Raw genomic sequence first — 10,786 nt, forward strand, 5'->3', positions numbered from 1 at the left:
GCCCACTCTCTTAATAAACCAAAGAGAGGTAGGAAATCCTGTGTGTGGGTTAGTGCAAGTTGTGCATCTCTACCATAGAGGATCTTTGTGGAGAACTTGGGTAGCCAGGTGAAAATAATCTTTATAATCATAGTGCTGGGCTTAAAAGAGCACCAGAGCCCTCTTCAGTGCTGGATTCTTACGTGTTGTAGATGCTGTTTTGTTGCTTTCCTCAAGTATTTTTCCTGACGTTTATTGGTTTTGTTTGGTTTTCAGTATTTTTGTATTTTGGAATTTTGCATCTGTTTCCCTTGGACTTTCATTAAAGAATCCAAACTCATCTGTGCCTACTCCTCTCTGCATTTGGGTCCTCAAAACCTCCACGCATCCTGACACAGCCAGTGATATAAAACTAGCTACTTACCACCAGAGTTGCCTTCCATGCTGGTCGTATCTTAACTGGAATTGATAAGAGAATCGTTAAGCGAGCTGACAAACGGTGCCATGGAATTGGAACACACGGATCCCATCCCTATCTGAGATTAAGAGATTAAAGTCCGAATTCTGAGAAAAAAAAGTCAGAAATCTGAGAAAAAGTCTGAATTCTGTTTTATTTTTCAATATTAAACTGAAATACAATTTAAAAATCAGCTAACTTCCGTAGACAGGACCACATCCTGATGTTCTATTACTGAATGATCTGGTTTAACTGTAAAGTGTCTTGAGATGACATGTGTTGTGAATTGGCGCTATATAAATAAAAAACTGAATTATTTAATTATTGAACATATTCACCCAAATCTTAAATGTATTCGCCTTTATTGTAAAACTGATTTGATAGGGATGCATACAACTGGCATTCTAAAGTAGTTAGATCAAACGCCAGAACAGTTCAAGTCTGTTTAATGAATTAAACCAGCTGGGACATCCAGCGTCCAGCAGGCTGAGATGCTTTAAACACCTAAACTAAATAAAATAATGATGAATGCATTAAATTTTCATTTTTGTTTATTATTACTGTATTTACTGTGGCATGGCAAGCAAAAACTGGGCTCAGTTTTTTTATATTATGTAACAAAATTCGGTGGGAACGCAGTTGTTTCTTGTACTCAAAATGATACAGAAAAAAAAGTATTGGTCTAATAGATTTACAGTTTATTTTGGATTTTATTTTATGCGCTGCATAGATTTTATTGTGCGCCGAGAACGCCCCAGCAGTGCGCAATTGCACAAGTGTGCAGCTTTGAGTGAGCATTGGCGCTCATAGTCAACCAATGTTACCATACCAGTTATATAAGGAGGTCAGGCATTGTCTGGGGGCCCCCGTTCAGCTCGGGGCCCTAAGCAACTGCTTGGTTTTCTTGCCTTTGTGCAACAGGCCTGAATAGGGCTGAAATGGACAGGCAAAATAATTTTACCTCCGTTGCACTCAAATTTCCATACGGTACGAAAATAAGATGGGCTATTACAGGTAATACGTTAGTCCAACTAAAGATAACACCATCATCGGTTGTTAAGTTTCAACCTTTTAATCTCTAAAGCACTGGAAACCACGTGACCACTAGTGACGCTCCCTCAGATAGATGGAAGGTTTTCGGAAATGATGGTTGTCAAGCAATGTCAGGGAGGACACTTTTTGGAAATGGAATTTCTTGATTGGCTGTGAATATCAGCTCTAAGGAGAAAGATGGACGTACTATTCAGTTCAGTTTATTTATATAGCGCCAATTCACAACACAAGTCATCTCAAGGTACTTTACAGTTTAATCAGAACATACAGTCAAATTGATTTAAAGTTTTCTATCTAAGGAAAACCAGTTGATTGCATCGAGTCATTGACTCAAATACAATCCCTCACACTAAGCATGCTTGTGGCGACAGTGGGGAAAATTCTATTCTGGATTTTACAGGAAGCCAATGAAGAGAAGCCAGGATAGGAGAGATATTCCGTAAAAATAAAAAAAAATATCCACTGGACTTGGTTTTCAAGATTTGAAGCAATTTCGCCACCTCTCCAGGAAGCTTTCTCAATTTAAATGTATATGGATGGATAGGAGAGATATGATCTCTCTTTTTAATTTTCATCAGAACTCTGGCTGCAGCATTTTGGATCAGCTGAAGGCTTTTAACTACAGTTTGTGGACTTCCTGATAGTAAAGAATTACAATAGTCCAGCCTTGAAGTAACAAATGCATGGACTATTTTCTCAGCATCACCCCTGGACAGGAGATTTCTAATTTTTGCAACATTCCACAGATGAAAGAAGGAAATTCTAGAAACCTCTTTGATATGGGATTTAAATGACAGGTCCTGATCAAAAACAACACCAAGATTTTTTACTTTATTATCTGAAATCAGTTTAATCCCATCCAAATGAAGTGACTGGCTAATTGTTACACGTCTCAACTGGGTTGAAACGATTGCAAAAAATGATATTTCGTTGACATCTTCATTTCTCTTCCTCTCAGAGAGCAAAGCCGGTGAACATAGATAGCTTCAGTGAATGAAGGAACGACCGCTGTGTTCTTCCCCAAGCTCTGTATGAGGGGGGAAAGGGCAGTGCTCCTCACTCTAGAGCCCCTGGTGAAATGCTGTCTACATTTTGGTTCTCTTTTTCCTTTTTTTTTTCTTTGACAGTGTTTCGGTCAAATTTCAGTTTAACACGAAAACCCTTGTGTATATATTACATTGCCATTCACGTAGTTTAAATGGTGGCTTATACTCTAAAACAGATTTCCTCAACTCTTTATAAAATAAAATAAAAAAGTGATGGTTAGAATTTCCCACTTTATGGTGTATCACACCATTAGGTTATTTTTCAAAGACTCTGGTCCAAAGATTATAACTTCTGTTTTGTCTGCATTTAGAAGGAGAAAGTTAAGTCATCCAGGTTTTTATGTCTTCAAGCAATGCCTGTAATTTATGTAATAGGTTAGCTTCATCTGGATTTATAGACAGATATAGCTGGGTATCATCAGAATAAGAGTGAAAATTAATCCACGTTGCATTGTGGGACGTCGCGGTCATATTGACGGCTACGCAAACGTAAACATAGCTCTGACACAACGTTGTTGTTGAAAGAAGAGACGCAGAAGTAGAGAGAAAAAAGATGTCAAAATCCCGAAAAAGATCTGGAATTTACCAGGACACATTAAATAGAGATTGGGAAGCATATATAAAGCGAAGAGAAGTGATCCCACCAGAACATTTTCGCGGATATACACATCCGTTGGCAGGCTTCTGTAAGCTCCCTGGTGGTCTAGTGGTTAGGATTCGGCGCTCTCACCGCCGCGGCCCGGGTTCGATTCCCGGTCAGGGAACACTTTTTTTTTTTCCCTATGCAAGCGATGGAACACTGGTCGTATCTGACCATTGTATCGGAGTTTATCGTGAAACGCATTAGTGGTTGACGAATCTCTTATTCTTCCGTCGCCATAATCGCACAATGATAATCACATATTGCAGGTCATTCTTATGGACGCTATCATCATATCATGTAGCGATATATATATATATATATATATGTGCGTATAAAGAAAACTTTATTCTTGGACACGAGTCTTAACTTGGCAAAGCAAAAAAAGTTCACCTCCTTCGAGCCGGATTCGAACCAGCGACCTAAGGATCTCTGAGATCACACACTACAGTCCTCCGCTCTACCAACTGAGCTATCGAAGGGGCCACGAACAACAATGCGGGCTGTGACGTTTTTAACAGGGGACAGCAATCGGTTCTATGCGTGTGTTTCATCATTACAATACAATACAAATAAAAAACAGAGAACAGAGGTTTAAATTCCAATCGTTCTTTATTTTTTCTCTCGTATTAATCATTCATACTCCAGCATTATTTTTTTTTGCTATATTTAAATTTTTTATGTAATCATGTTTTCATGCTTTCGAACCAGCAACAGTGGTCACGTCTCTCGTCCCACCTTCCCACGCCTCAATAGGCCAATAACCCACACACTTACTGCTGAGCAGAGTAACCTCAGTGGGGATGAGACAACATGGTGGTTTAAAAGAAAAAGAAATCCCATAAAGAATCACACCGATCCTTAGATGCTGCATACAGAGCCGTCACATCTGGTAAGAAACCATGTGATTAAAACTAACCATTAACAGCAAGAAAACCTGCTGAAATCACAACGTCATCATTTCCAAGTCTGTGTGCAGCACCTAAATCAAAGAGTCGAACAAAATGGAGCATTAAAAGCAGATGTCTGTTCACATGTGCTTCCAGCATCAGGACAGGTGATATGTAGACACTATGAGCATCCTTAAACCCACAGAGGAGCATTAACACACAGCTCCGATTTTTACTTAGAAAAAAAATGTATTACAAGTCACTCAGATAAAAGTCTACCATGAAATTCCTTTTCCAAAGAAAAGATGCAAATAGGTTTCATTTCTGTACACAGAGAACAAAAGACGCCGTATTCAGCAATACTGTCTTCGTAAACGAAAAGTAACATAAATCCAGGTTTAATTAATACATAAGATAAATGTACAAAATAAGAAAAAAAGGCATTTCTATAATGTCAATAAAATGCTATTCAAAATAAATGTGTAGCTACTGTTGATAAAAAACTAAAGACATTAGAGTGGAGGGAGTACCATCATTAGGACAATCAGCATCAGGTATAAGACCCAGATAATAAACCCTGATCTCAGACGCTGCGGTGGCAGAGATCCGAGTCACTAACAGAACCTCAGACCCAAACAGATCAGATGAGAGGAATCTTTATATGAGGAAAAAAAGTGCTTCTACTTCTTCATCTGCAGGCGTTCTCATTGGATGAGCTCCAAATATGGCAGCCAATCAGAGGCAGTAGAGTGGAAAATAAAGACTGTAGCTTAGATAATGCTGCATTCAATGTACCTCAGAAAAATTGTATAATTTTCTACCTTTTTAAAATTAATCTGAGATGAAAATAATAATAGAATAATTCACATTCCCCGAGAAATATTAGTCAAACTTCCTTTTTGCTGACATTTTTACAGGAAAACACATCGACTTTACCGTGTCAGAAGTTTCTTATCTCCTGGATGTTTTTAATGCTGTGTCAGGGAGAAAAACAGGTTGCATTTGAGAAACTCTTAATTCATTAAGCTTGGTTCAAAAAACAGAAAAGCCACTATTAAGGGGTCAAAATTCTGACACACTGTGTTCATTGAATGCAGCACTGACAGGATAATTGTTGCTTATAGAACCATTTGGCTCAGCAGAAACCTCTGCAGTTTGTCTCCTCCTAACCCAACACTGTTCACCCTGAGGGGTTTTATTGGCTGTGAATGCACCGTCAGGTGTGGTTAAATCCAAGCACTCAATAAAAAAACAAAAACAGGAGCATCTAGACGCCTGTCTGATTTGACTAAAGAATGATAAGAACATAAATGTGCCTGCGTATCTAAGGTTATCTTCTACAGGCGGCCCAATAGCTCCCAGAAGCTGCAGTCTGGTCTTCAGGTTTTTTTTTCACAATCTTCAGCTCCAGAAGGAGCCTTCAAATCAAAGAGGTAAAGAACGAAATGACGCCAAATGAGGATGAGAGTGAAAACTGGTTTGTTGCAGCAGCTCACTGGCTGAGCTGCAGGACATGGGAGAGCCCACCAGGGGGCGCCCCTCACCACAGGGTGAAATGAACAAAGCCAGTCTTGTCTGTTGGTCCCTCAAGTACCTGAAAGTACCACAAGTTAATTCTACTGCTATCCTAAACTACATTCATACACCATCTTCACTCCTCCTGCTGACCTTTTCCAACTCCTCCTCCCTTTTCTCCTCCTCCTCCATCCTCTTCCCATCATTTCCTTTCAGTTTTTGCTGCTTTTTACCTTCTTTTTATTTCCTTTCATTCAGTAAAGTTAACTTGTTTTCTCCTTGATGTTAGTACCCATTCATTCTCACTCTTGTTATTTAGTACCTAAATCTTTTATTTCATCGGCCTCCTCTTCCTCCTGCCCCCCCATCCTCCTCTCTCTCTGTGCTGGTTTAAAAAACGAACATTGGAGAAAGTTGCATTGAAAGGCTAAGCCAGCACTGACAGCTCTCCTCTCTCTGGAGAATGAGGTCGCCTTCCTCCTCCTTAGTCCTGGGAAAGAGTCTTCCTCAGTCCTCCTGATATTTTTCCATCAGGCCATGTGTCCATCATCACTGCCTCCTCCTCTTCTTCGACTCCTTTAGCTCTTTCACTTTTCTACCAGTGCATCTTCCTCTGTGATGCCCTGAGCACGGAGCTCCTCTAAGACGTTATCCAGGTGACCCGGGTCGGGGAAGCCGTGACCCGTCAGGTTGGAACCAAACTCCGTCTTATGGTGGACCTTAGAGAGAAGAAGCACATCCTGCGTTTAGTTTTCTAGGATGAGCAGTTGGACATTTCAGAGGAATCAGAGGGAGACGTTACCTCGTTCCAGATGACGGTGTCTGATTCTCCTGTGGTGCTTGAAGTACCGACAGAGAAGATGAGCCGGCGGTCCCACGCCACCAGGAGCAGCCTTAGAACCTGCAGACAGGTTGGAGCAAAGCTTTAGCAGAACGAACCAGTTCCAACCAGTTTATCGGTCAATAACCAACACTGAACCAAAACTGGAGGTGCACTGCAGCAGAGGAACCTCATTGTTTTTTTAGTTCATCCAAATAAGTCAATTTATTCCATTCTAGCTAAATGGAAATAAAAAAATAAAAATAAAAAATCACCAGTGAAACTGTAAAAAATTTAAGCTTTTTTCTCAATCTTTTTTTTTTATAACATTATCTTCTTAGATTTTTTTTTTTTGACAGATTTCATATTTTCATAATTTGTACCTAAATTTCTGTTTTTCAGATTTAAGTTTTCACATCCTCTCAGCGGACCAATAAAAATGCTTCTTTGCTCCTCATTCCAGAGGAAAGGCCCCCCAAGAATAAACAGAATGAAAGCTAAAACACAATTTAAAAAGAATAGAATTCATTAAACTAAAATTTAAAAAGAGTAATAAAAAAAAAAAAAGGTTTGAAAAACTTTAATCTAAGAAAATATCAAAAGTTCTCTCATGACGTTTTTTTCATAATTAAATTTCTATTTATTGCACTTGTTCTTTTCACCAATAAAGGATTAATTTCCCTCCACAGATGATCTGCTGGTTGTTTTTTTCTCCCTCATTGCTCTGTTGCAGCTGAGGTCCAGATGGACCCATTTGGACTCTAGCCTCTTTAAGCCCCCGTCACACCTCAACAATTTAGACCAACGGATGCCTGGCATACGGAAAATCAAGCAAAAACGCAGGCATATGTTGGATAAGTTATGGCTACCTTTTGTTTAAGTTATGGGCACGATGAAGCCCACTGGCACACGTCGACATACGTACTTTAGGAAGTTTTGAGCATGCTCAAAATATCCTGAGGTATGCCAGCGTATGCTCATACATGGGGCATAAGTTACAGATAAGTTATCTGATGGTTTACATACGTTCAGTATCAGTTCCTCATCAGTCGTAGCGTCTAGCTTATCCTAAACCTCTGAGTAACTAGTGCGTAACTTCTGCGTAACTTTTCTCCAACTCTATCAACGTATCTGACGTGTTCCAGATGACCGCTGAACGTGTTTCTAACTTCCAGCCACTGTATAATTAGCCTTGTGAGACCATCCTGATCTTGCGAGCTTTCAAGGTTTCACTCGCAGATCAGTCTGGAGACTCTCCGTTAAAGAAAATTTGGAGCCGTTCACCAAACGAACGTCCAATCAGCGTTGGCTTTGAGGCGGGTTGAGGTGTGACGCAACGAGAAGCGTGACAGTTCAGTCTAAAGAACATGGCGGCTTCAGCCGATGAAACTAGCGTTAGCGTGGCTATCGAGCAAGTTTTATTGGAATTACAGAGTATTTCGTCACTGAAAGAAGAGCAAAACACTGCTCTGGAGGCTTTTCTCAGAGGAAAAGATGTTTTTGCTCTCCTCCCGACTGGTTTCGGCAAGAGCAACAAGAGTAGCCGGGCTTGTGGTTGTGTTTTCGTCGTCGCTCTGTTAGTACGTCATATGCATCGTTGATCTGATTGGTTTATTTGGCCCGTCTATCACCAACATAGGCCAATCAGCTAACCAGTATTTTCGCCCCTTCCCAAAATTACTTCAATGGAAGGATATGCGGAGCAAATCCATCTGGCGGAGTCAGGTATAATGGCGTATTGGCAGTGTTTTGGTATAAAGGGGGTTCACAGGAAGAAACCATCAGTTCTCCTCCAGACCTCATCCCCATCATAGGGTGAGCCAGAAGGTGAGAGTGATGGATCCTCCCTGTGTTCACCCCCACCACCAACAAACTTCCTAGTAGACATGATGCTGAATCTGCTGCGACTGTAAACCTTCTTTCTGTCTAATACCGCCACCAAAGACATCTTTTTTTTTTTTACGGCACTAGTGGCTCATTTTTTGGACAGTAGGCTGACAGGGAAGGGGGTATGAGAGAGGGGGAAAGACACAGGTCAGATTTGAACCTGGGTCGGCCGAGTTGAGGACTAAAGTCTCTGTACATGGGTCATGTGCGCTAACCACTGCGCCACCAAAGCATGCCTCCAGGTGCACCTGAGGGGAGCAGCTTTAACTGATGCTTGGTAATGCAACGCTGCAGTGCGTTATGCATAAGTTAGGCTGTAGTTGGCCTTAAGTTTTGGACTCGTTAAGGATACTCTATGTAGACGCCTGTTTAAAGAAATTCAGGTGTGACAGGGTCCTTAGGATCCAGATGGATTCAAACCCAGCCCACATCTTCAGGCTGTTGCTCAGCCTGGTCCTCCTGATGGACGGTGGACCTAAGCTCTGCTCCTCCAGGGTTTTTGGATTTAGCTTCATCCACACAGCGTGATGCTGCCACCACCACTGGATCTACTCTATGACCGAAGGACCCCATGTCCTCTGAGGAGACTTTTCCTCACCTTGCGTCCTCTCTCGCTGTCTGGGAGGTAGCAGTGTCGGGGGAAGCCTCTGGCAGTGAAGGGCTTCCCTGGGTTGGGATGCTCTGGTCCCTGGAGGAGAAGAAGCAGCAGTTAGCCGTTAGCTCCTCCTGAGAGCAGACGTCTCAGAGCAGGCTGTAGCGCGGCCTACCTGAATCCCTGGCGGGATGTTGTAGATGATGCGGATGGTTTTGCAGTCAGGATGACCCGGGAGGGAGTGAGGGATGACGTGGTACTCCATCTTCCCCGCCGGCTGGTTGCCCGTCTTTACGCCGTAGATGGTTTTGCAGGTGGGACACTGCAGGCTGAGACGGAAGCTTTGATTATTGCTCTGTTCGAGCAGGAAGGGAGGAGGAGCTTCAATCCGGGTGTAAACCCACCTGCCGTCCTTGTTGCCGTTGTTGTACATCGCCACCAGACACTGGAAGTGGTACTGGTGTCCACACTGGGCCAGCCGCCCCACCGACTCCGCCTTGGAGACGGGGCCCACGCCCGGACCTTTGTATCCAGACGGGCCTCCCAGCGGCTCCATGCAGATGGTGCAGTCCTGGAGGAGAACACCAGTTATCTCTGTATCCTTTCCACATATTTGGACCAATAATGAACGGCTCTCACCTCCTCTGGAGGACTCTTTACTTTCTGCAGGTACTTCTTCACAACCTCCTCTGGAGTTTTTCCTGCAGGCAGAGAAAAAAAATGGAGGCAGAAGCTGAAAGTCACTGAACAAAGTCATCGTTGAAGTTCCTGAAAGGGCAGTAAAGCTGAAGGGTTTGGCCAAAAATCTAAAGTGTGATTATTTTTGACTAATATTGCAACGTTATTTAGATTTTCCTTTGCACTAACCATAAGTTTGTAGATTTTTATAAACAATAAACCAGGTTTTTTATGACCATGCTGCAAGAAAAATAAGCTACTTCTCCTTGCATGCATGGACTGAATGCTAGCTGTAATTCTCTACCTTTCTCTTAAAGTGCATTCCTGCCCCCTAAAGAGCTGCAGTGACAAATTTAGTGTATTACTCTTGTTAAAAGTAATGCAACCAAAACTGACTGCCAATGCGGTTTGAAAACTGTATTTCATTAAATTGCATTTGTAGTGCAAATACCATTAATAACCCAGCCTTAATGGGCAGCAGATGGTTTTAACTTCAACATGAGGGCAGCTACACTGGCTTCACCAAGAATACTAAAACATGTCACTACGTCACACAACAGATGATAAATCTATTTATATTACTTATTAAAGTAATAATTATATAACAAAACACTAATATATAGAAACATTTAAAACTTTCAATCATTTGGATGCTTTTTACACATGCTAATATAGGTTACATGGTTACAACTAGGGCGGCAACAACGAATCGATAAAATCCATAAAAATCGACTTTTAAAAGCGTTGGCAACGAATTTCATCATCGATTAGTTGTGTCGTGCGATTAATGCGTCATCCGCCGCCGCCATCATCACTGCCACTTGATTGAAACGGGGAAGAAAAAAAAATACCAGCGCCGCAGGTGAGCAAAGGCTGATTTCAAAAGGCATTAACGTCAACTGTTCTAACGTAAGCTGCGTCTCAATTCGCAGACAGCCTGCGCTTTGTAAAGCGAAAAAAGTCGTAACATGCAACTTTTGTAATGCAGCACCTGAAAAGGAAACACATTGGAGCCTTCAATGGCAGTGAAGAGAGCTGATCAGCAGGGTGAGTGACCATGTTTGTTTCGTTTTAAAGTGGGGAAACGTTACGTTAGTTTCTCAGGTAGCTCATTTGATGCTTTCCTTACCATGTTAGTAGGTTACAGACAGTGATAAGGTTGGCTACTTATTTTACTTTTAATTTCATTTGAATTAGCTTAAGCAGCGTTTATATTTTCTTTATAAATA

At 41.6% G+C, this 10,786-nt stretch overlaps 2 protein-coding genes and 2 non-coding genes across 5 annotated transcripts in view; 2 read left to right on the top strand and 2 right to left on the bottom strand.

The window, feature by feature from the left end:
• LOC107096928 (zinc finger protein RFP-like) overlaps positions 1 to 2,486 on the top strand; it is a 9,802-nt gene extending 7,316 nt beyond the window's left edge. The window contains exon 2 of the mRNA XM_015393834.1: positions 2,448 to 2,486. Within this exon, the coding sequence (XP_015249320.1) occupies positions 2,448 to 2,486 (39 nt within the window). The remainder of the gene's footprint in view (positions 1 to 2,447) is intronic.
• A 741-nt stretch (positions 2,487 to 3,227) lies between these two features.
• trnae-cuc lies at positions 3,228 to 3,299 on the top strand. The gene has a single exon. It is a non-coding gene; the product is annotated as a tRNA-Glu (tRNA).
• Positions 3,300 to 3,569: 270 nt separating this feature from the next.
• trnay-gua lies at positions 3,570 to 3,657 on the bottom strand. The gene is given in 2 exon segments: positions 3,570 to 3,605; positions 3,621 to 3,657. It is a non-coding gene; the product is annotated as a tRNA-Tyr (tRNA).
• Positions 3,658 to 4,967: 1,310 nt separating this feature from the next.
• LOC107096931 (E3 ubiquitin-protein ligase DTX1-like) overlaps positions 4,968 to 10,786 on the bottom strand; it is a 42,669-nt gene continuing 36,850 nt past the window's right edge. For both annotated transcript variants that reach the window (XM_015393837.1, XM_015393838.1), the window contains exons 7-12: positions 9,519 to 9,580; positions 9,284 to 9,450; positions 9,055 to 9,208; positions 8,886 to 8,975; positions 6,383 to 6,481; positions 4,968 to 6,299 (exon numbers count right to left, since the gene is read on the bottom strand). In XM_015393837.1, coding sequence (XP_015249323.1) covers positions 6,168 to 6,299; positions 6,383 to 6,481; positions 8,886 to 8,975; positions 9,055 to 9,208; positions 9,284 to 9,450; positions 9,519 to 9,580 — 704 coding nt within the window. In that variant the 3' untranslated portion in view covers positions 4,968 to 6,167. The remainder of the gene's footprint in view (positions 6,300 to 6,382; positions 6,482 to 8,885; positions 8,976 to 9,054; positions 9,209 to 9,283; positions 9,451 to 9,518; positions 9,581 to 10,786) is intronic.

This window comes from Cyprinodon variegatus, unplaced genomic scaffold, assembly GCF_000732505.1.
Source record: "Cyprinodon variegatus isolate N-32 unplaced genomic scaffold, C_variegatus-1.0 Scaffold659, whole genome shotgun sequence".
NCBI lineage: Eukaryota > Metazoa > Chordata > Actinopteri > Cyprinodontiformes > Cyprinodontidae > Cyprinodon > Cyprinodon variegatus.